A 26,209-nucleotide genomic window follows, 5' to 3' on the forward strand; every position below is an offset into this window, starting at 1 on the left:
TTACTCCAGGGACCTCAGGATGAAAAGCATCCAGTCTCCTACATCAGTCGGAAACTGTCCCCCAGAGAGGTTTGGTATTCGACGGGGGAGAAGGAGGCACTGGCTATCAAGATGGCTCTTGCTAATGGTTAGATGAAGAGTGTGAACAGAGAGGGGGAGAGTGGGCATCCTTGCCCAGTCCCCCTGTTCTGTGTGATGGGTTGTGATGATTGTCCATTGGTGATAACAGTGGCTGTTGGTGAGGTCTGTAGTGTACTGACCCAGTTGATAAATGATTCCCCAAAGCCAAATCTGTGGAGTGTGTTTCTTAGAAAGGACCAGTTCACTCTATCGAAAGCTTTTTCTGCGCCAGATAGTGATGGGTTTATGTAAACTGGGTGAATTCCATTTGAATGAGACTGGAGCATGGGCACTAATTATGATGGTGACTTGTTATGGTTCACCCATAGCAGCCCCTACCTTCCTCTTGTATGTTGTTAGTTTCCCTCTGTCTGTCTCTCTTATTATTGTTTTTCGATCCAAGCAATTTCAACCGACCTGGACCCCCTTGAGAATTGTTTTGACGACTTTTTCGACCACTGTTCCAAAAGACTCGACATCATGAGCACGGCATCTTCACTCACCAAGAAAACTGGGAAATCCAGCCTCTCTCCAGATTACAAAAGAGCACGTTCCCACTCACTGCCCAGCACAGGTACAGCTCCATCTCCATCCACATCCCCAGCTGCACCGAGGTAAGAGAAATACTCCTCTGAATCGAAACTAGAGCTCGCCATTTTTAAGTTAATATGAATCAATTTTCAAAGTTGGAAAATGTTCAATTAGTTGAGGTGACATAAACATATAATGTTGAGTTAACACAACATTTTCATAGACTTGAAGTAAAACTAACTTTAACAGTGAACTCGGTTCTGTCAAGACATTATTTTTTCAGTCATAGGGTGAAAAGATGATCACTCTAACCTGAAGCTTTGCTCTGTTGTTGAAGATTTCTAACTGGTTCAGTGTTTCTTACTTTCCCTTTGGTCCTTCTGTCAGTAACACTTAGTATTGCCAGCTTGAAGGACGGCTGCATTGATATTGCTTTTTATAAATTATTGTTTAATTAGGATGTCTGAGACACTCTACTTGCACAAAGTCTTCAAATCAGATTTGCCACTCCGACTCATTACCTCTTGTTCAACTCCTGATGGCACAATATTTTTTTTTTTGATTTTGCAATCAAACGTAATCCATCACAGTAATTGAAAAAACTGACAGCACAGATCAGAAAATTGCATCAGAGCATCACTTTCAGGACAGAAAAAAAAATCTTGACATTGATGCTCTCAGACAAAGCCCCGTATCTGTGAGAGGAGAAAAAAAAAACTGTTAATCACACCTGCAAATGAGAGCACTCGGTACATTTATGAAAGGGTGGACAGCTCTGCCTCTGGTTGTATTTGACAATGATGATTAAATTCCTTTGCTTATTATATCTGCCATTACCCACATGAAGTGAACAAAACTTTACATCTAGGACCAGACGTATGCCAAACTATTTCAAGTGGCTCTATGGACTTGATGCTGCGCCCCACCCTAAGGCGACCCCATGGGGTTAGCAGCTATCCTCAACACTCTCCCAAATTTAACCACATGGAACACCTTAAGGAAGTTATAACCAGTAGTCCCACAGGAGCCATTTGAAGCTTTATGTAGACAATTCATAATAAATCAGTCATAATTTTCCATGGTCGGACCAAATTCAATACCCATGCAGCAGCTGTGATTTTATTGCCTTAATATTTTGGTGTGCAGTAATAAATCACTTGCCATTCCTTCAAAGTAAAGGGTATTAGTTATGACCTTCACTCCTCTTCCTCCCTATTCCTTGCCTCTGTCCTTGTTGCCTATAATAATTCATCGTGAGTGGTCAAAAAAACATTTTGGGTTCAAGTCTTTAATTTTAAGTCTATACTTTGTGGCACATTTCAGCATTCACTATTGAAATATTCTAACTAGTGATTGCATTATTGTTTTTTTAATCCATGTGTCACATTTTGTCTGCACCTCTAAACTGTATTCAGTGCAAAACACAACTTTACTTAATGCACACGTTACGTTTTGATTTAGGTTTCTATCTGACATCCACAAGAGACAAAAAAACAAGGACAAATAATGTGGGTGCACAATTTCTTAGCACAAGGGCATGATGACTAATAGAAGGTGTTTTATGAGAATCTGACTGATATATTGATACACATTGGAAATAAATGTGACTATTCAGAGAGCACATCAGGTATTAGCTTCAGGGCAAAGACACTTCAAGTAAATGAAGAAAGATAATGACAGTAGCAATATAGTTCATACAAGCATAGGGTAGAAGTTACATCAGTTAATGAAAGATTTAACTTGCCTTAATTAATTATGATTCACTAACATCATTAGCCAGCCAATTCTATTTCTCCCATATAGTGTGAAACTATAAAACTATTATGTCTGCATGAAAGTGATTGTAGCTGGCGTAGCTGGCTTACTTAGCTTAGCACAAAGACAGTAAATTGGAAAGCATGGCTGTCTAAATCCACCTTCCAGTCTCTTTAAAGCGCAGTAACTTATCTAATGAACTTGTGTGGGCTATTTGACTATTTTAATATAAATCTCAGGGTTAGCAGTTCAAATGCCGAGAAGGTCATAGGTAACATGATACAATGGGATAGATAGGCTACATTCCTAGCTAACTGGGTGAGCTAGAGTTGCTATAGGAATTTGCTTTATTTTTAATGTATAGTTATGTAATGTATCAGGCATATTATCAGTCCCAAGTCCATTTAATTTATCAAGACAAAAACTTGATAGTCTACGATGGAGGATTAGGGCCACGTTAAAAAAAAAAAAATGTTTTAAATTTCGAGATTAAACTTGTAAATTAACAAGTTCGAGACCAGCCTTCGCAAAATGATGAAAGTAGAACTCTGAAAAGTATTTTCCTCTGCAGACAACTTCCTCCAAGTCAGTGTGGTTCTTTGTTCAGAAAAGCCACAGTTTCTTTCAGTATCTTTTCAGGGTCCTGATATTTTATGACGATGTGATGATGATGATGTGCCAAAAGCATGTGTAGTTTCATATCTGCATAAGAAAAGCCCCAACACAACTATTTGTGTCCGTTATCGGTCTGCCTTGTTAAAGTATCTCATCTGCAGAGCCAGTTTGTGTCCTGTTCATACATCATTTTACAGATAAACAAGGTCTTGCGAGTTGAAGTGAAAACTCTTGAACTAACTATTTTTACCGACTACACAAGGAAGTAGCCTATTTCCTTATTAGTGAAACCTTTAGGACAAGATGCTCCATGTTTGTCATTTGAGAACAGGATGCTGCTGCTCTTCTAATACGGACTAAAATAACGACTTTATTCTTTTAAGACTTTAAGAGTTCTACTTTCATCATTTTCGCGCAGGCTGGTCTCAAACTCGTAAACGTACAAGTTTAATCTCGTAAACGTACGACTTTAATCTCATAAATGTATGACTTTAATCTCGTAAATTTATGACTTTAATCTCAAATTTTATAGTAATAGTAATAGTATAGTAAATAGTATTATAGTCTATGTAGCCTAAACACAAAACTACTGCCCACTGGTCTTTGTGCTAAGCCAAGTAAACTAGCTATCACCTTTAGCAAACTACTATGGTATACTGGAGTGAAGGTATACTTGCTCGTAGGTCTACTAGATGACTATATTCATCGAGTACAAGCAAGTTTCCCAAATGTTGATAGGCTATATTTTCTTATTATGACTGCCTTTTGCTCCTTGCATACTAATATTTCTCAGAGCCAATAGCAATTTTATTTATAGCACATTTAATTATAGATATAAGCTCGATGTGCTTTTACACTGAGGTTAAAAAAAATCAAAACGCAATTGCAGTAGGCTACAGCTTTTTTGCAGCTCTGCCTTTTTTTGCAGGTATAAACAACCAAAAACTGGCGTTAATGTCACTCCTTTATTTTTCTCTGCTCCAGATATTTCTAACCCCCCCTCCTCTTCCTCTTCCTCTTCCTCCGCTGCTTTCTGCCAGACTCCACTGACCCCGGCTGTACTGCCGACCGACACGAGAGAGGAGGGGACTATATTACTGCGCAGCGGGGACTCAATGAGTGTGTGTTTGTGTTTGTGTGAATGTGCGGGGTGGCCAAACACTGACCGACTGAGCTGAGGTCAAGGTGTGAGGCTGAGCCGTAAATTGTTAGATGGGATGCTGCAGGCTGACAGTCAATTTGTCGCCCGATGTTCCTGAGAGGAGAGCGGACCTGAATGTTTGCAGCTCTGCTGGTGGAGGGTAAGTGATTTAAACGTTTTCTTAAAAAAAAAAAAAATAAATAAAAAAGGCTGAACAAACGCAGATTTTGTCACGATGCAGAACCTTTTCAACATGCTTATTACGATGTATTGAGACAATTTGTCAGTGTTTATTTCTCTCCTGGAAACTTGTTACTGTGACTTTTGATCGTTTAAAGGTGGGCTGTGTTCGGTACCTTTTATTCTGGTGGTATTTTGAGGTGGATGACAAGTTTCTGCTGGACTAACGCCAAAATGAATCTAGATGACACAGCGTGTGTGAGAAAACTTCCTTCGGGGTTTATGTTGGAAGTCGTTTTTTTTTTCTTTTAAAGCCAGAGCAATAAAGAACAGGTGAGAATACGCTTTTTTTTGTGTGTGTCATATGGGGAATCTTACGAAGGCTACAGTAGAAACAAGATTGAAAACAAAACAATTAAAAAGATAAAAATCTGAAGAAAGTATCTCAGAGTGTGGAATATTGAGTAGTAATCACTACATTGAACAACAGATGACACTGGCATATAGCTCTGGACTTAATTGATTGATCCATTAAAGGAGAATATCACAGTCATTTTATATTACTGTATCAAATCGCCAAAATGCACTGAGATAAATATCCATTAAATAAAACCATGTTAAAAAAAACATAGCCCTTAAGTCCATAATAAATCCGTAAAAATCATTTACTAGAACCATTATTGTCCATACTTCCTAACTGTATTACAGTGGAGATAAAACACATCAATGAGAGTGTATGTGTGTGTGTCTATATTTATGTGTGTACAGTTGTTTATGTCTTTATATTGTATGTCCTCATGTCCATTTATGTTTGTACTCTATGCATATCTGTATGTTTATCAGGTATAGGATAGCTACTTCATTGTTTGCTGATGATAATTATTCATTCATTTGCACTTTCTATTATCTACATGTTTTTTTTTCCTATTCAGTTTGTTTATTTCTATATTCATTCAGTTCTCCTCAAACTCTCATCATCACATGACTTAAGTCTGTAAACCTTCATCCATTTAGCCACACAACATCAATCTCACAACAATAATACTCGACGGGACACCTTGTTGGGACAATTTTTGTTGAATTTGATCTTTTCTGGGTTTTTTTTGTCTTGTTTGTTGTGTCAGTCACCAGTTTGTCACGCTATTGCACCAATACAAAATAAATAAAAAAGTATAGAGAATACATTTAGTCAAAGTAACAATTTATTTTGCAAAAGACTTCTCTTAAAAGTCTCCCTAATCATAGTTTGTTTTTTTAAATGTATGAACCAAATGTAAAGGCAGGGTTGGTAATTTCCTCCAGATACAGTTTTTTAAGATTTTGGTTGAAATTGACTTTAGTTCCTGACAGAAATTAATAACTCATTGAAAATCCGTCACCTGTAGCAGCTGTAAGCGTGTAAAAACTTCGACCAATGTCTGCCACGAGGTACCAATCTGATGAACCAATCACGCCTCCGTTTCTCCCTGCTCGTTCTCTTCTCCTCGCGTGCACTAGCTCTCCCTCAAAGCGCGTCACCGATGACAGAGTTTATACTGTGAGTTTGTCGTTTGCCGTTGTGAGTAGCAAAATAGCCGCGTTTTTTTTTTTTACATAGGCTATCATGATAAAGTTTAGTGTTTACTTACCGCTGAATGAGACATGAGACGACGTAGTTTCTACACAATGCAAGCGTTAAGCTGAGGTCCACTTCTGGAGCAGCAGCTTGCATGTAAGTGAGGGGCTAACACTGCCTTGAACTTCTCTCTTAAGACCTCCTAAAGAATGTAATAACATGTGTTGCTCTTGTCCTGACCCTGTGGAGATGCTTGTACCAGCACAGATTCTGATTCCTTTACTCGTACTTTTTCAACAAACATTCATATAGCTCTCTTGTAAAGTTCAATCTGATGAATTCATTGTTTCATTGAGTCTCCAATGTAAGAATGCCTTGATGAAATGAAAATATCACGCCCTAAGTTTAAGTTGTTGACACAGATATAATAAAAGCTTTAATGCAGTTTTTTATTTTAGAGGCTCTCTGGTGGCTAAGAGGCTGCAGAGTGTCATTATGGCTTTGGAGGCATTCTCCCAAGATAACGTATCTCTTCAGGCTAACGTGAGCTTTAAAAAGGAAAATCAACTTATTGAGCCAAGTGAGACATGTGGTTAGGTGTTACCAGATAGCAACCCTTAATGTACTGAAATGTTTCCACCATCTGTTTTATTTTGAAAATTACAACATTCTGCCTTTGAATCCTCCAAAATACTCTTGGACAGCAGAAGGCTTTGCTGTTACCCTTCTGCTCTCACTCACTAAACTGTAGTGCATTTTCCCTTTAAAGCCACTTGGGCGGATTTTGCTGTGTTTTTATTTGTGTGTTTGGATTTCAAGTCTGCACACACATCAGGCATGCATCACTCGGAGTCCACTCCCTTACTCTGCGTTCTTTCACTTTTGAGTAAAAGATGGAGAGCAAGCAAAAATTGCTTCATGAATAAATGATGTTTGCGGTTTGGTTCAACACTTCAGCCCCGTGGTGGAAGTCTTATTGGACTGTGTGATCCCCTCGTACTCTGCAATCTGTCAATCAGTCGATCAGGAACTCTGATGGCAGCAGACATTCTGTCGCTTCAACAAAAGACAGTTGAATAGTTTTACAGAGTAGACCCTCGCTCCCGCTTTGCCCTCTGAAAGCATCTCTTTGATCGTTTCCTTGAGAGATAACAGGAAAGGCTTGGATTATTAATATTCTTTCTCAATATCCTTTTCTGCACTTGCATGATACACTGTAGGCTTTCTATTAAGCCATGTAAAGGTGTGAGTTCTCCTCTACTCACTGAGTCATTTCATCATGATTGGTGCCATGTATGAGCCTGGGCTGTTGATTGAGTGGATACCACCGTGTAGGTGTGTGTAGATTGAGAGCAGCAGGGGGTTTAAAAAGAAAATGACATAATGAGGCAGCTGTTGATGAGAGAGGCGGCTCTTGGTTCAAATCTCTTGTTTGCAGTGTGTGTGCAGGAAGTCGGCCGTAAGGAGGAAGCGTTGCTGTATTTATTGCTCTACAAATCAGCTGCATTGTTGCCGTTGAAGGAAAAGAAACACAGTATACTTGTTAACAGGGGGCGAATCAGGGAAATGTGATTGGGGGAGGATTTATTTTTTTACAAGTGTTTTTGTAAACTGAAATGAAAGTTGGGAAAAGAGAGCAAAGTTCAAATGCAGGAGAAAGTGACAAACAACAATCAAGAGAGATCTGATGTAAGTCCTTTATTTCTTTTTTACGGATACTGCATTTTAAATACAGAATCTTTCAGCGCTTGAACAGATTCTGCTAAACGAATTGTAGATATTGGTATCAGATGTTTTCTGGTTTCTGATCACATTAGTAGGTTAGTCCAATAGCATTTCAATCAGCAATGGCTTTAGGCAGGAAAACAGTCTGTAAAGAAAGCAGAAGGGGGCAAAATGAGATTGGCCTTAATGCTATCTCAAAACCCCTCAGTGTTCTTCTAAGAATCAGAGGCGCTGCTTTCAACAAGCCAGAAGGGGGCCCTCCGAGGTCTGACAAACTTTAAGCACACAACTGGCTCATAATGTGCAATGACTGTAGGAAACCTCCATCTGACAGCACGCACGCTAGTTGTGCTGCAGTGATTCATTGGGCCTCATTCACCAAGCATTGACTAACACATTTCCGCAGTATACCTGCACTTCAGAACTCCTAAAGTTTCTTCTCTGTGAGGAGTCCAGTGCTCCACCGAGCATCCCCACAACCTTTTTTTTTGCTACCAGCATGTGTTTGTGTGTCTGCATGGCCCTGCACTCATGCCCTTTTAAGGGCATTAGTGGGCGGCTACCTATGCTAATTTTGAACAACAAGCATGCGCTTTCAACTTATGAACACGAGGAGATAAGAACACAGATGCCAACAATTCAGTCATTTAAGAGCAGGTCGGTGTTTTCAAGGGTTTTCAAGTCGCTAGAAAATACCATTTTACCAATTAAATCCATAATCAACACAAAAGTGCTCACACATTTTTGGGTGTGCCACACACACAGCACATGACATACAGTATATACATCTTCCTCTTAGCTCAACTCTGCTTAGCTACAATATTATTGCAGCTCCTTGAGACAGTCTCCGTCTTTAGCAGCCTCCTTATCATCCTCATTGTCCTCCATGTTTGACAAAACAATGTCCTCCACCTCGTTTTCTAGCAACATTTTGGTACTGGAATAAGCCATCTGTGATTGTCGCAAAAGACTGCCTCAACTCTCCTGGGTTTCTTAGTGTCTCAAATGCAGAGCAGACCATAACACGGTATTCAGCTTAAGCACACTAGAACTCACATTTTTTACACTCAAATTATTTTTAGATTTTGAATACAGACATTCGTCATTTTTAGTTTTCTAATCCCTCATGGTCTTTTAAGACCTCGAGGTCTTGACATTGAAAAAAGCTGATTTATTTTTTTAACAATACCAATTAACGTTAATGTTACCTTCAGTTAATAATTAACTGATCAACTACTCCTGAAGTGAACATCTAACGGTCAACAAAGTTACATCTTTGATTAAACTTTGCCCCCCCCTGTATACGGCCTCATACATGTATTGATTTTGCTGAAGTCACTGGCTTCTTGTTAAAACTTGTCATAAAAAAGACAGGAAAAAACAGGCGTTCAGGGACTGATTTAGTGTAGAAATGTGGGTTGAGAAGTGTCAGACAGTGAATTTTCTGACCCAAACTCACTAGAGAGCTGATTATACGGCAGGTGAAAAAATCCACATCATTCCCAGGGGCCGAGTCTCATACCGTCCTCTCTCTGAATAAAATGAAAGATTTATCACAGGCCGGGGTCATTGGTACCAGAGCAAAATCTGAACGAGTCTCTTGTTTTTTTTGTTTTTTTTATATAATTGTTTTTGCTGTTGTTTTTTCTCTTTGGTATTGGTATTGGGCAGACAAGGCCAAAGATTTAATAGACCTCTCAAGTGTCTCCAGAGGGGGAGGAAGAGGAGATGAGACAGGTGGGAGAAGGAGATAAGAGGAGAAGAAGAGAAGAACGAAGGCTGGTGAACGTCAGTGAAGGGAGATTAAGGATGGAAAGGGCATCAGACATCTTGGGATTGGAGGGGTGAGAGGTCAGCTCATGAAAAAAAATGAAATAAGACAGCAACTGTATTTTAATTAGACAGCCAGTAAGGAAATGGCTTATACAAGCTGATCTCACAAATAGAGATTTTAGAGCTTTTTTGGCGAATAACTTATCATTATTCTCATTGTGGATTGATGTGTTGATTATTTTCTTGATGAAAAGAGAAGAGTCAGAATACAGATGAACGGAAACATGTATATCAGAGTTTTGAAGAGCCCAAGATAGTGTCCTTTGTTGTCCTCTGTGGTCATCAACCCCACAATATTAAACACACAGTAAGAACATCCTGCTGCCAGGTGGCTCTCAATCAAAACCATAACAAAGGATGACATTGAGAGTCTCTCCCGCTACTGCCTCCCCACTCCTGATGAAAACGAACTCTGAGTTGACTGTAGTCAAGACGAACGGATGAAAACGACCTGAGGAAGAAAATATGTTGACTGACGATGTATCCAAGAATAAGTGACATGATGTTTTTATCACAGTAGCACATACAGCACAGTTTGGCATCTTTCCATAGCAGCTCCAGCGTCTTTATGTTGCGGTCTTTGACGTAACATCCAGTGTTTCCACGACAATGATAAACAAATTGTATGCGTCATGGTGGCCGCTGCAACAAGACACTTCCCCTTACAACTCTAAGATTAAGGATTTCTCTTGTTCTGATAATATATACACACACATATATATATTTATCATAGGTTTGGCTATTTAAAAAAAAAAATATTTAGATAATTTAGTGTATCTTAACAGTCGAAGGCTAGAGAAGAAACATGAAAATATTTATGTTAAAGAAGCCAGAATCTAGTTTTTACCTTGTTGAATCTAAATGGTCAGATGTGGCTCAGTGGTAGAGTTGTTGTCAGAAGACTTGAAAAGCGCTATTCAAGCTCAAGTCCATTTACTATTTACTAATTCAATCAGTCTTTAGCATAGTTGTCAATCAGTTAGGTAGTTTTACATGAGTCACAGTTGAAGTTGTTATTAACCTTTACATTAAAAAAACATTAAAAGGACATACTGCATGTTCTGCTGTTTATGCAAATCATGTTCAAATTTAAACACTCTTCTTTCATTTGTTGGAAATGTTTTATTTTCAAAGGAGTGGATGATATGTCATTAAAAATCCAACAAAGACCATCCTTGTTTTATTATGCATATTACTCCATGCATTTTTAAACACATGGGCCAGAATAAAGACAGATGATGGAGCAGAGGAACAGCCTGAGGCAGCAGTGAGGGCTGATGAATGAAAATGGTCCGTTGGCCTTCATGTCAGGTCTTTTTTTAAGGAGCAACGGTCAAAATGTAAAGACACAAAAGACTTCAGAGCATCAGAGGCTGACCTAGATGAGTGGTTAAGCCAATTATCGGCAATACGACTGATATATTGATCACTTTTATGTCGGCTTTTTTTTTTTTAATGAGAAGCTGAGAATGACCTGCATGATTGACTGTCTGTTTCATCATGCATGTTAGTATATCGTGTCATTCCTGCAGTTTTATTAAGAAAATTCATGAAATATAACCTTTGTTCTCGTGACCACGTTTACCTGCTACATTTGAAATCTTCCTTCAGGATTTTCTTGGAGATTTTTGGCTGTTTAGCTCCAAACCAAGCAGCAACCTCTGCTGTGAAACATGAAGCCAGTGCAGAAGTGTAAAAAAAAAACTGCAGTTCCTCGACTGTCCACTTGAGACTGGCTCCAAAAGACCTGGAAGTCCCACACACACCCCATATGATTTTATGAAGGAGAAGAGTTAGCATAATTAGGTTGACTTAAAGTTTGGTTTTCATAGCATTTTCAACATGGCGACTATCATCGATGGGCTTCCAAAGTATTCTTCAAAACCAAATGGGTGATGTCACTGAGGGTGGTTTCACACAAGGGACCCGGGCCTGGTCCTAATACGCTTGACCCCAAAGTCTGGTACAATTGATCAGTGTGAACACAAACGTACTGTACGCTTGAAGAGGTGGTCTTGGGAACGATTCGTGTGTACTCAAGTATGGTTCGCTGGTGATGTGAATGCATCTGTGCTCAAACAAGGAAGTGGACCGCTATATGACGTAGTTGGAAACGGCTGGTGTTGCTTCAGAAACCCGTCGTATCCGTGCAGCACTGGCCCGTTTCATCCTCTGAGCTGTACGGTAGATGTGGATGTAGAAAGAGGGTCGTTGTTGGGGTCTCAAAAATTACGAAAAATACCCAAAGCAGGCAGGATGGACTCAGCCCGTCGGTGGTTGCCATGGTTTCTTCTTTCTGCTCTTTGGCGGATTTACAAACCAACCTGCTGTAACGGAATTAGCACATACTGAAGTGTACTCGGGCACAGAACAATGTTGCTAATGTGAACACAGACAAGCAGGGGGAGAGGGGAGGGGGGAGAAATCGTGCTCGAAACAATTGTGCCAAATGTGAGACTCCGTCCATGTTTGCTACAATCTATACTCCAAACACAATCAGAGTTTTCTCTCGTCATAATTATTTTATCCCAGAGAATTGTAAACTGAGGTTCTCATGAGCTACAGAGCCAAAGGAGCCGCATAGATTACTTCTTTAATCATAGTGCAACCCCATGCAAAACAATAAAATGTATATGCAAGGTATCAAGAGCTTCATGACAAAGATAAAGAGGATACATTCAAATAGAAAATTAAAAAGAAATCACTAAAACAGACATCAGCAAGAGAAAATGTAACACAGGCACAAAAAAATCATTTACAATAAACAATGAAATACAAACAAGAGTAAAACAAGTGACAACAGGAAGCAGAGAATGTAAAACCCTCTTTAAACCACAATAAAAACCCAAATTCAAACCATCAAAAGGTACCAGAAGTGAAAAGGAAAATGCTTACAATTATTTGCCAGGTTTTCATGGCCTGCGTGTTTGATCCTGTTAGATTTTGATTTCGGTAATCTGTAGCTCAAAATCACTTCAAAGGGGACATATTATAAAAAATCCACTTTCACAGTGTTTTTGAACATATATTTGGGTAACTTGAGTGTCTACCGACCTACAACATGTGAAATAAACCCATCCAGTGCATTTAAAGAGACACACACACCAAAATGGAGCGTTCTCAGAGAGCTGGTTTATACAGGGTCACAAACTCCTCTGGTGCTTGATTCATGTTATATTTTGACCAAAGCACAACACAAATGTTTCATGTAGACCACAGGGGGACTGTTTGAAAAGGTGGAAAATGGGGATAATATGTCCTCTTTTTAAGATATCACAGGCCTTAGATGTTGCTCTCTTAAAGATTTACATTTATCTTGGTCAAAATTAAAGGAGCAATATGGAACTTTGACAACTAGAGTTTAAAATGGGTACTGCAGTCCTCCTAGAGTTGATTTGCATGCGGGTTGCCATGTCGGAGGCTTCACTTTATCTCCTTTATGTCTTCATCTCCAATATTTATCCTAGTTTTACCACGACTCTGCTCGTGGAGCTTATTAGAAAAGTGCAGAGGCTTTCTAGGTCGGGTACAATCAGTTATATCTGAACCAGTTCTCTTCCATCACTGCAACACCTGTTGGTTTGACGTTTGCAAATCGAGGGGCATCCAAAATGGCCGTGTGGGGTTGCCTTAAAACTGACGACCTTCTCTGGACAAATCTAGACCGTTCTAGACTGGAATTAAAACTTAGGAGGAGGACATACTGTCTGCTGCATTTTTGTCAGAGAAGCCAGCACTTCAACATAGCATGTTTCCTTAATGTCTGATGATATAGTAGAGTAATTTTATGATTCAATTCAGTAGATATGTTACATATAGCACCTTTAATGAGATGCTTCCTGTGACAGACTCTACCATGGAGATGTAGAAAAGAGAGCCATTATTTGAGTTACCGGAGAAAGTGAAACTCAATCTTACAAGCATAAAAACATAACAGTAACCCGCTGCCAGTCGCTATTAGTACGGCGTCTCACAAAACTTTGACAAATGAGCTCATAGGAAGATAAATAACTTTGGTCACGCCTTTGTACCAATAACTGTACATTGTCTGTAAAGCTGTTCATCAACCTCCATGTAATTATTGATAGCAGTTGTGGAGCTTGGATCCAATTTAGTGAAGTAACACTTTTAATTTACAAAGTTTCCTGCTGCCGTCCTCTGACTTTCCACCACATTACCTCCCTAAAAAATTATAATAGACTTCATGCTCACACATATTTGAAGCAGAGTTTTCAAAATTGTTAATGCTGTTCGGCTTTCATCTTCTAAAAATATGTCCCCAAAAGAAATCTGCAGACTCAGTCAAACAACCCCTTAAATGCAATACTCAGTCCCAGCATGTCCCTACAGCGATGTGATTTCATGAAGTATGACCTTGAGAACGCCATCTTAGATAATCAAATAACATCTGTAGTCCTGACCTCAGGGGAACCAGCCTCTCTACTTGTGTGTATGTATATGTGAACACAGTCAAGCAGCTTGACTTTGGTAACCCATGTGTGAAATTAAATTGGCCTCGTAGAGCAAGGGTCATTGCGCCGTGTTTTGAACAGAATCCAATATACTGATGTCACTGATGACCTTCCTCTTAACAATCGTAAAATATGTAGAATCTTATGACAATGTTTACATTAAATATCAAAATTAAGTAGCTGAGAGAACTCCCATGATTCCCCGTTAGCCTGGTGGCCGAATCTACATATTGTATCTTTAAGTTTCAAATTACTGCTGCTATTTAATATTTAAATTTAAAGTATCCTGTTATAGGCTTGAAATTCGTTATATTAATTGTTGCCAGGCCATTAACAGCATGATGGCAACACAGCCTTTATCACAGTGTGGGATTTTTCATTAGAAAGCCCTTTTTATGGGACAGTATCAGTAAATAGCTTAGACTTACTGTACCACTTTGTCCAAACAGTTTGACTCAGTGGTTAAGTTCCTCACTTGAGCTTTAAATAAAAATAGGTACATTTTTTAGGGATTTCAAACGACTTAAAGATGTCCTCAGATATAGAACTTTATATTTGCATCAAGTCATCAATAATGACTCTCATTGCTCGTCAGTATGAGACTGTGATGGTTTTCTGTCTCCATGTGTTAGACCTTTGATTGAACTGCAACCTGTCCTGACTCTAACCCACCCCTTGTCCGTTGTCCCCCAGGATCCGCATCTCCCATTGCTACCCAACCCATGACCCTCTAAGGGGTCATGGGTTGGGATGGGTTGGGTTGGGTTTTATTTTTAAAACTCCCCCCCCCCCCCCCCCCACACACACACACACACAAAGAGACATATTTTTTATCCCGTCTCTATCTAGACTTTTACCTGCCAGCCCCCAGAGTAAAATGTACATGTGAGCTCGGGTGAGCCGATGTGTAAACACAGAAGAAAATATTCAGGGAAATTCACAGCGAGCAGGCAATGATAATGTCGTTTTTAGCGATGAATGACTGGTTAACAACCGGTGCATGTGAGTGCACATAATGAGGCAGCTCATCCACTGGTTGTTTCACACGCCCAGTTACACTTAACAAGGACATAGAGGCCCCAAAAAAGTCTGTCATCACATTATCAGATTCTGCCGCTTCATTTGCTTTCTTTGATTTCCAGAACGTCCAGTCCACGTGTGAATAAACAGCTAGTGATGGACCATATACTCGGTCAGAGACAGGACTTATTGAGCTGTGTTGATGCAGGCTGCTGGTAGTTTTTGTTGCACTTGGAGCACATTTTCTTTCTATGTTGACTTTTTAGATACATATTTTTCATACCCATGCTACTCAGTCGGGGTGCAGCTAGAGCAGGAACAGACAGCTTTACAAGATCAAAGTAACCCAGTGCACAGCAGGATTGTTCAGATTGACTTTAACGTTTAAATGCATTGAACTTTAAAGTAAATCTGAACAATCCTGGTTATTAAATGCTATTTTTACACATCTGTGTATGCATATATTTTATGCCATTCTTGCATAAGGCAGTGCACCAATTGGTCGGAAAAAAAAAGAAGCTTAACACACCCCTGCAGCTGATGAATGTGTATCTGAGTGTCAAACTGTGCACATGCATCATTCTGAGCACTGAAGGTTAAATATGGAAGCAAAGTAATAAGAACAGGAAGGCATGTGTCAGTGCAGGGAGCTTAAAGGCCAGAGTGATATCACATTCATGGTACAGAGAAGACAAAGTTGATCATTAATGTCAGACTTCACTGTAAGTTATGGCTTAACGCTGATACATTCACTGATCTGGTTTTGAAAGATCAATACCCCTGAGTCAGCATTCCCTGCAGTGTGTCTTTTTGTTATTTTGCCCTCGACCAAAAATCATGTCTTCAACAAGATTTGTTTTTAAAGTACGGTAATTTCAATTGTTAAAACTAACAAAAGCAGCAGCAGCAGCTTTTCATAGTGTGTTTGCATTGACTGCAGTGATTTGTGACAGTAGATTAAAAACCCTGAAAAACACCAAGGACATCGTCAAGAAAAACACAAGATGTTTTTTTCTGAATTTTTGACTTTCAAAAAACTAAACTGTGCACAGCTTTTGTCTTATTCTGCTCCTTTAATTATTTTCCTTTTTTTTAGTGTGTGTACCCTATAAACACAAGGTGTATTCTGCAGCTGGAGATTATTTTCTTTGTTTGACTTATAAACAGATTTTTTTTCTGTCAAAAATGTGATGCCTTTCCTCGCAGTTTGTTTCATTTGGAGACGAGATTGAGTTCAATTGAGGAAAAGACATGTACGGCTCAGGCCAGACCTCGACCCATTACTGACTGAACACTCGATCTTCTCCTCTGCTGATTACTTCAACCACAGCCGCTCTGTAGAAGCACAACACTGCACTCTGTTATAGGCTAACGGCTCTTTCCTGGTGTGGCACTCCGTCTCTTTTTGACATCTTTGAACTTCTCTATGATGGAAACGGAGATTCGGAGATTGTCTGATCAAGTTCAACTTCACAAACATGGCTGAAAGAAAGCAGTCTAGGTTCTGGGGGAAAGGTTGATAATTTGTGTATTATCATCTGTCAAGAAGATTTTATTTTTCAATTGGCCCGTTTTTGTTTGTCTGCCTTTATGTTATAAGACTTTGTCATTTCCAAAAACGTTTTGAGTTATTGTTTTAATTAAATTGGTAGAAACTTCTTCTAATTCAAATGACTCCTTTAAAGACTGCAGCTTACTTCAATAGTAGTTAAATGGTAAATGGACTTGAACTTGTATTGAGCATTTAGTCTTCTGACTTCTCAAAGCGCTTTTACACCGCAGGTCACACCAACCCAATCACACCCATGCACACTAATGGTGGAGGCTGCTTTGTAAAGTGTCCATCAAAAGTAACTAATTCCATTAATGCACATTCATACGCCGCCAACTTGGGGTAAAGTGTCTTGCCCAAGGAAGGACATATCGGACATGTGGCTGTAGGAGCTGGGGATTGAACCCTTCCAGTTGCGAGACGACCAACTCCCCCAACTGAGCCACAGCCGGTGCTGCTTTATGTGTTTCTAACTATTAGTTATTTAAAGACGTCTTCTAAAAATGTCCCAAAATACAAAATCTTGCCCACCCCAGACGTCTCAACAAAAAGAAATCAAGCTCGACAATAAATCAATTATAAAATGGTTTGATGATTATTATCATCTCTAATCAGGTCTCTTGCAGATTGGCATAATTCACTGATTGATATAGCAAGATAGGAAACATTTGATATTTTCATGTCAAATTTCTAATATGTTGTTGTGTACCCTCCGACTAGGATTCATGTTAACTTTGTGTTTAATTATAAACTCTTTAATAATGCACCTTTAGCAGAGCTTTTTCCTGCTCTGCATTCAAATGATTTTTTAAGCAGAAACATGAGGCTCCGAACCATGCACCTCTGCTAAATCACATGTGAAAGGTTAAATTGGGATTCTTCAGTTGAGCACTGGCCACGCTCCTCACTCCTGCACACTGATGCCCCTCGTAGCGATGAGATTGACCTCTACCGTAGTAATGTTGTCTGTGTTGTCACATCAGTACAACTGTTTGAAAACTATAAACGTGCCTCACTGGAGGATGTTCGTCCAGGAGTGTGATGTCGGTGGGTGGGATTGAACATTGATATATTTGGCTCCAGTGACGCTGGATATGTGTTGATTAGTGAAATATATCAGAGGTCAGGGTTGGGGAAAAAGACACTGCAAGTAAATGAGACACCTGATGGTGGTGTTAGATTGTGTTAAAATCTCACTGAATTTATTCATGACTTTTGGACTGACAGGAAAGTTTAACCGCAGAGATAAAGTAAGTCAAAAGTCTGTTTTAACTCCCTAACGCTGATAAATATTTAATGCAGCTTTTTGCATGCTCTCACACACGCCTGGCTGTTGGAGTGAATCAGAACAGAGTGACAGGAGGTAAGAGATATATCCTAATCACGCTCCTCTCTGCAGGAAAAAGACGTTAGTAGCAGGTAGTTAGTAGCAAGACGAGTCAAAGCAGAAGATATCCTAGATTCTTTGAAATATAACGTTTTCTCTGCAGTGTATCCCGTGTGTCTCCTTCTCTCATTGCGTCTTTATTTGAGAGTGAAAATATTTACACATGTGCTGCATTGCAAATGAATCCATCTTTCTTTACTTGTGATCTTATAAAGTTCTGCACATGTTTGTTTTGGATCAGGTTTTAGCTCTTGAATTTCAAACTTGAAAAGAAAAATGACGGCAACAGTTCCCCCTCGGAATAACTGCAGAAAAATGTTTTTAAATACGTTTAAAATACTTCTCTTGAACTCTGTCTCATGAGTTTCAAACACCCCCCCCCGCACTCTTCACACGTCAAATGTCAAACGTACTTGTAGTTTGCTCCCTCATGCAGAACAGACCTGACAGAACAGACAGTTTTCAATGGAATCAAAGTGTTTCAATGGTGAAGAAAAGAAATGAAACACTAAAGTGAAACAGCTCCTGCAGGATAATCCCACTCTCAACGGACCTTGTGTATGTTCAGTCATTTCCCCCCCCACAATGTGGATAAATTCACTCGTGTCGGTCTTAATTCCCCATGCATGAATCCATCGAGTCAATGAACAGGTGTAGGTGACAGTCTGCACATGTTCCAGCTTCTGTTTTTCCGCTTTCCAGTGTTGCAGAGGGCTGCTCTATCCTCAGCTCTCCCTCTACAAATTAAAATAAAGCAGTTATTCAGCAGGAATAGTCACATATGAGCTGCTGATAAGAGGTTAAACAGAGTTCAACTTTAATTTTCCAAAGGGACAGGAGTCACTGAATAATAAATGCAAACTGGAGCACCAATGAATAAAAAAAAAGTAGTAATTATAAAGATTCAGGAGGAATACGTGTTCAAGGCTTTGTTCTGCCTGCAGGTTTAACTTTGAGTTGGACACTTTGGAAAAGTTTACAAAACCTCTGTGAATTGAACGTTTGTTGCAGTTTGAAGGTGTTTTTTTTTTAAGTTTAAAATATTGTTTTCTTGTTTGTTTTTGGTCTGAAAAGGGGAAAGTTTTTCGGTGCAGTACTATTTGTGACCACTGATACGATTGGCAGCAAGACAGAATGGTTTGTGGCTTCTTCTCAATGATTTCATGTTTGTGATAGGCGCTCACAGGCACCATAACCTAAGACCTGATCGATGCACTGCTGTTTTATGTTTACTCCATGTTTGATGATCCACTGTGGTCACGTTCCTCTCAGATTTGTTTGACGGTTTATTAAAGACTGTCACACTTTACCTTAAAGTGCTTAGGCTGACTTTCGCATAAACCCCAAACAAACCATTTCCAAAATCAACAGGCCTTTATTGTGAAATCAAATCAGAGGGGGATAAAACAAATTCATCAAACAAAGAACTGAGGTGAAACAAATGACCATTGCTGCCTTGGTTAAAGACTGTTCCCTTGGTATCCTCCACAGTGTCCCACTCACAAACCTGCCTTAAGTGGTTAGAAGACAATAAAATCACTCTAAAAGTGCAGAGCATTTACAATGTCGCAGATAAACCTGGACAGAAACCCCATCAAAATGGTAAATCCTTCCCAAATGGATAGCTGATTGTGGTCGAGTTTTCTGTCTCTGCAGGTGAAGATTACTCCGAGGCCCCCCCAAGGTCCAGTTTAGAGTCACAGACTTCTCTATTGGCAGAGTAACCTTTCACGTGGCTGTTATTCACTTGATTTGGAGAATGCATTAAGACCAGTACTTTCCGCCTCTTACACTCTCACTATGGGCTCTTTGCTGATATCAACCAGAGCCCACTCAAACGTGATTGGTGTCTGAGACTCGGGCAAAAAAATGGAAGCTACTAAATTATAGAAATCATTCTCTGAAAGACTTGTATTTAAAGGTTGCATATTGTATTGAAAATGTTCTGTTAGAAAAAGATTTGCAAAGGCTTTTTCATGGAATGGTTTGTGTTTGACTTCGTTTAAACAAGACATGCTACATCATTGTCAACGTCACCTGTTGCCAAAAGCATCTCCAGAAAGTCAGACTATCGAGGACTTGTCGAGACTTTCTTGTCTGGGCCTGCCCAACTGGGGTGATGACTTACGCGGGGTTGTATTAAATATGTGTGCGTACTTACGTGTGCGTATGTGTGCGACCCTTTCTTTGCTCTAATCATATCTACTTTAACTTGTAACAGATAAGTATCATTTTCATTTTATAAAATTTTATAAATTAAAAATAAGAGATTCTAAGAACACATCACACTTTCAGGCACATTCACATTCATTAACATTCTGCTGGGGTACAGATACAGATTATACAATCATTGTTTCGCAGTGTTAAGTGCAGTTACAGCTCTCGGGTAGAAACTGTTTTTCAGTCTGTTTGTCCGGGTTTTGATTGTCCTGAAACGCCTGCCTGAGGGCAGCAGTTCAAAAAAAGAATGTTCGGGGGGGAGATGGGTCTTTCTTACTAAATCATCAGACGTTAAAAAAACATGATCTTGAAGTGCTGGCTTCTCACAGTGCAGCAGACAGTATGTCCTGAATGGTCTGTATGTGATTTGACCAGAGAAGACATTAGGCGGTTTGAAGGCACCCCCATGATGCCGTTTTGGATAAACCAACAGGTGTTGCAGCGATGAAAGCGGGCAAGCCACCTTGTACAGATAGAACTGATTCTTCCCGATCTAAAAAGCCTCTTCATTTTTCTAATAAAGTCTGCGACCAGAAACATTGTAAAACTAGGATAAATATTGGAGATGCTTTTGAAAAATGGAGAGAGGTTAGAACGCAGAAAGGTTTCAAGGTTCCTGCATGCGCATCGGCTGTAGGGAGAAGGGGGCGGCGGGAGACAGCTCTTTTCAATGTTTTGAATTTGGACTGCAGTACCAATTTTAAACTCTAGGTGTCAGAATTACAATATTGCTCCTTTGAAGAGTAACACAGCAGAGTGTCAACATTTAAAACTTCATGAACTTAATTCTTTAAGGACTCAAATAAAGAGTTTGTCCGAAGTCACAACTTAAAGAACTATCAAGTGCCACTTTGAAATGCAAAGGAGCTAGCGACCCGTTTCAACTCAGCACTAATAGATGATTTTAACACAAGACCTGCTTCTGACAGAGAAAATAGCCAATCATAGTGTGGGTTGGCCAATCAGATGTCAAGGGTGGCCCTGGATCCACTCCTACAGAAAAGGTGTTGAAAGAAAACCCCAGATAAAATAAAGCAACTTGTTTCTCCTGTCAACAGTTGAAAAACGTCACAAAGGAGAAAGTTTCAAATAGCTGAATTGATTTGACTTGTACAAAGTGTCAGAGCACAACGTTTCCCATCCATGACTTTGAGTGACCACCTTTAGGTTGACCCGTCAGAACACCAGAGGCCAAAAAGAAATCTAAAGAACATTTATCTCGGTGTCGGACCTTGACTGTGTGTCCTTAGTTGTGTATTGGCGAGGTGTGGTGTTGTTTGAAGGCAGGTCCTGTGTGTTGTTTTGCCAAGGAGAGACCAAAGACAAAATTCCCTGTCCTCATAGAGCCACAATAACAGTTTCTTTTTCAGCTTTATTCTCCTCTGTTGTCAAACTGATGCTACTTTTTGTCCAGTCTCTCTTGAATTGGTTGTAAAGCAGATTTAAGCGTCCATTTGTCTTCATCTTTTCTCTTCATGTCCTCAATTGTCAGGCCGACCATGTCCACCGAAGCGAGATCATGACTGTACTCAACGAGTCGGAGACCTCCCCTTCCTCCCTCCCCTTCTCCTCCCTCCAGCACAATCTCTCCCTCCTCGTCACCCATGACCCTTCTTACTCCCCCATATCCTTCCCGACCTCCTCTTCCTCCCTGACCTCCTCTAACTGCACCAGCCCGTCCTCCTCTTCCTCTCCCACCTATAACTTCTACGCCGTGCTCCTGGTGCTCCTCATCTTCTGCGTGGTGTTCGGGAATGTGCTGGTGTGCGTGGCCGTGTCACGGGAGCGCGCCCTGCAGACCACCACCAACTACCTCATCGTGTCGCTGGCCGTGTCCGACCTGCTGCTGGCCACGCTAGTCATGCCCTGGGGCGTCTACCTTGAGGTGTGTGTGTGTGTGTGTCAGCATTTTTCTGCATTCATTCTTTGCTTCACGGTCAGTACACGTCGTTTTTTCTGTATTGTAAGCACAAAAAAACAAACAACTCAGCTTCATACATAACTCAAAATGGTGTGCCTTTTTTTTCCGGAAATTTCTGAAGCATTTATCAAAAAACCCATGACAAATAACCGCAAGCACATCATGTTTTAAAGCGGCAGTCACAGATGACAGATATGAATTATGAAGGCAAGGCAAGTTTATTTATATAGCACATTTCAGCAGCTCAAAGTGCGTCAAACAAGACATCAGAAGCATCAAGACAAAGGAACACAGAAACATTCAAAAAAGAGCATTCAAAAAATCACAAAAGTAAATATTGTCTTTATTTGATGGTTTATTTGATAGGGACAGAAATCCAATGCAGATATCATCATGTTTATAGTGATGTTAATTTGAAACACTCGTCCCTAGAAGATTTAAACAGTTAAAAGGAAAAAGGGTAAAAGTTACAGTGCGGAGTTCAAGTTTAAAATCTTTAACATCTTGAAATACATGTATTAAAACGGTTTAATGACAGGCAGCTGTGATCAGGTGAGTCTTCCACCTGGATTTAAAAGAGCTGAGAGTTTCAGCAGACCTTCAGTTTTCTGAGTTTGTTCCAGATATCCGGAGCGTAGAAACTGAACGCTGCTTCTTCGTGTTTGGTTCTGACTCTGCTCGGGGACAGAGAGCAGGCCTGATCCAGACCACCTGAACTGTCTGGGTGGTTCATAGTTAGTCAGAGAGGTCACTAATGTATTATGGCCCTAAACTTACTGTTCTAATCTTTCTGTCATTTTTAACAAATGTACAGTGTCTTCTGGTTCATGAAAAGCGCTTTATAAATCATATGTATTTTATTACTAACCATTCAGCGCTTTATAAACCAGCAGCAGTATTATAAAAGCTATTCTCTGACAGACAGGGAGCCAGAGTAAAAACCTCAGAACTGGACTGATGTGATCCACTTTTCTTGGTCTTGGCGAGGACTCTAGCAGCAGCGTTCTGGATCAGCAGCAGTTTTCTGACTGATGCTTTAGACAGACCTGTAAAGACACTGTTACAGTATGTGTACAGCTATTTTGCCCTGGATGTTAAACCTATATATGTAATGGAAAACAGGCTGCAAAATATATATTTTTTTCAAATATATAACTCAATAGTTTGTTCACTGATAAATAGTTAATATAACTATAAGGATGAACCAACAAAAACAGCACCTGCTTTAATTATTACTTCATCATTTGAGTTATTAAAAAAAAAAGAAAAAAACACACACACCGGTTATTCTTCCTCAACGAGAGAATTTACTTCTTTTCTTCATCTTATAAAGGGAAAGCAAATAACCCTGAGTGATAGTCTGTTGTTTGAACAAATAAAAAAGCTATTAGTAAACATCTTCTTGGGCTTTTAGAAATGACAATGGACATTTTAAAGTTTTTAAAGTTCAAAAACAAGTACTGTTCTGTCTGTTTATTGTTGAGCTTGTTTGGTACTGTTTTATGAGTATCTATTGTTGAGTTTGTTGAAGGCACGTCTAGGGACGGGCTTTGTAAGTCAGCTTAGGCTATAACTAGCATTAGCGATAGCAATTTCATTTATATAGCACATTTCATTACAGATAAGCTCAATGTGCTTTACACTGAGGTTAAAAACAAAATCAAACACAGCATACAAAAGAAATGTTTCCACAATCATTAATAAGATTCAGAGATCTAATCAATGAAGTCATACACACGACAAAACAAACATCAGTTACCACAAAAGTGATACATACACACACACACATACAAAAAATAACTATTTATATGCTTTGGAGAACAGATTTTGAGGTTTTGAGTTTTGTTTTAAAAGTAGGTAGTGATGGACCTCAGCTCAGCAGGGAGTGTGTGGCCACTGTTCACTCGCTCCCTACGCGTTGTCACTATACAAATAAACACTCAAAATAAAAGTACAGAAAGTTGAATGTGTATCATCACTTTCCTTGATTTGTCTAAACAACAGCAACAAGTTGTAATGTTTCGTGTCTTATTAAACTGTGAAATTCAGAAGCTGGACCTGTCGCAATTTCTGTTATTTGTGCTTGAAAAACAATTATCCAAAAGGTTGCAGATTGATTTATTTTTCTTGCTCATTAGTTGACTAATGAATTGAGTAATTATCACGGCGCTGAAAACAAACATCCCCCTTAAATGTAGAAAGCAGGCAGAAGATTACTCTTTAAACGTGTTTACAGGAATGCAAGGTTATGAAGTTAATTTAACCCTGCAGCGATAACGATGCCGCCTGCTCACATTCTGCCCTGATTTACATCCAGGTTCCTGCATTTTCAAATTCTGTCGCAGCTTTCTACGTAAAAGCCTCCGAAACTGCTAAAAGTGCTGATTTCACAGAGTGTAAGAGGACAACGCTGCTCACTTTGTCTAACAGTTTAAAACTCAAATGTAATCAGTTCTAATTAGCCAATTATCGGGGATGATGGACTCAGAAAATGTGTTTGGCATCTTCAGACTGTTATCAAACATGCTGCTGATTAATTCATACTAAATAGCTGTGATTACTTGTAATAAGTTTGACTAATTGTTTCAGCTCCTGGCTCTACTTCCTCTGACTGGTAATTATACAAACAGTGTCATTGCAGGTCGGAGAAACTCACTGAATAAATGACAACAACCTTGGAGAGTCAAATCAGTAACAATATAACGGGAAATAACAAAACCAAGTCTCACGCCATTAAAAAAAAAAATAATGCCATGGGCAAAAATAACCATTATTTCTTATCTACCCGAAAACCAATTATCTTTTTAAAATTGTGATGAGGGAGATAACATGGTGCTGTTAAATTCTTTGTGGATAAATTGGGTCATTTTAAAAGATATCATGTAAACGGAATTAAATTTAAAGAAAAAGTCGCCCCACTGGTGTTTAAGCCTCGTGAATATTAATGCTGTTCCTCCTGTATTAAGATGAATTACATGGGTATGGTTGTAGAAAGTAAAGTTTGCAAAGTGGAGGAAAAAAGGCGGATGTGTGTGAATGTGCTTTTTTTTTGCAGGTAGTGGGAGAGTGGCGCTTCAGTCTGATCCACTGTGACATCCTGCTCACCCTGGACGTCATGATGTGCACCGCCAGCATCCTCAACCTCTGTGCCATCAGCATCGACAGGTGGATTATCCCTCTGTCTCTTTTACTCGACGTGTTTCTCCTTTCTTGATGCTTCTTCTTGTGGATGTGTCACACACTTGCCTCATCACTCTCTCATTTCTTACACTTTAACTCTCTCTCTCTGAATTTTCTTGAAGGGAGTTGATTATAAATAATTTCACGTTGATTTTTATCCAAAGCCGACATTAAATCAATGCACCATTTCTTTACTTTCTGCATGGCATGATTGATCTTGACTGATGCACTCTGCTTCAACAAAGAGCTGACGCACAAGAGCTGCACAAACACACACAAAAAAAAAGCACATCCACTCAAAACTTTATGGATTGATCCATCACACAGCTGTCAAAGCAGCAGGACAGAAGCTTCACACACTGTCGTCATCTGTTTTTCTTTCAGCAGGTGATGACAGGCCTCCTCTCCATCTTCCACAGTATCCTCTGCAGTCATTAAGTCACTTGTTCTTTATGGATGAAGGAGACCAGGATTTGTCCGTCCACCTCTCGCCCTCTTCATGGGTCCAGGGGGAGGTGACCAGACACAGAGCGGGCAGAACGCCTGCAGCTTTGTCCTCATAGCTCAGACAAAGTGACACATCGAGGCTGCGGCAGTTTAAACTTGTGTAATTAGGCGCAGTAAATTTAAGGATAAAGTCTTAATTGCTTTGTCAAAGAATTGTACGACTTTAAATACCCTGCAGCAGGAAAACTGTCTCGGCTCCATGCCTTTAACAGGTTTAAAATAAAACAGTGACTGCAAGGTCAAAGTGCTGACAACTTTCATTTGGGATACTTAATCCTGATCAGAAGAACGGTGAAGGCGCCAAAAACATTTCAAACACCAACATCCAATTTTAAATGTGAGGACATAATTTGATAAATTAGCATAATCCCTGATAAAGTTATCATCTTTAATGTGTCTGCTGTATAATTACTTGTGATTTCAGGCCATGATAAGGGCTAGGTTGTACAAAATAGAGTTAATTTATAACTAGATTTGGCAACTTTTAAGAGCCCT

At 39.6% G+C, this 26,209-nt stretch overlaps 1 protein-coding gene across 1 annotated transcript in view; it reads left to right on the plus strand.

Moving 5' to 3' along the window:
- The first annotated feature begins 4,089 nt into the window (after window positions 1-4,089).
- drd2l (dopamine receptor D2 like) overlaps window positions 4,090-26,209 on the plus strand; it is a 33,101-nt gene continuing 10,981 nt past the window's right edge. Inside the window, exons 1-3 of the mRNA XM_020652545.3 lie at window positions 4,090-4,322; window positions 21,599-21,991; window positions 25,083-25,192. Coding sequence (XP_020508201.2) covers window positions 21,626-21,991; window positions 25,083-25,192 — 476 coding nt within the window. The 5' untranslated portion in view covers window positions 4,090-4,322; window positions 21,599-21,625. The remainder of the gene's footprint in view (window positions 4,323-21,598; window positions 21,992-25,082; window positions 25,193-26,209) is intronic.

Source organism: Labrus bergylta, chromosome 8 (assembly GCF_963930695.1).
Source record: "Labrus bergylta chromosome 8, fLabBer1.1, whole genome shotgun sequence".
In the NCBI taxonomy this organism is placed as follows: Eukaryota; Metazoa; Chordata; class Actinopteri; order Labriformes; family Labridae; genus Labrus; species Labrus bergylta.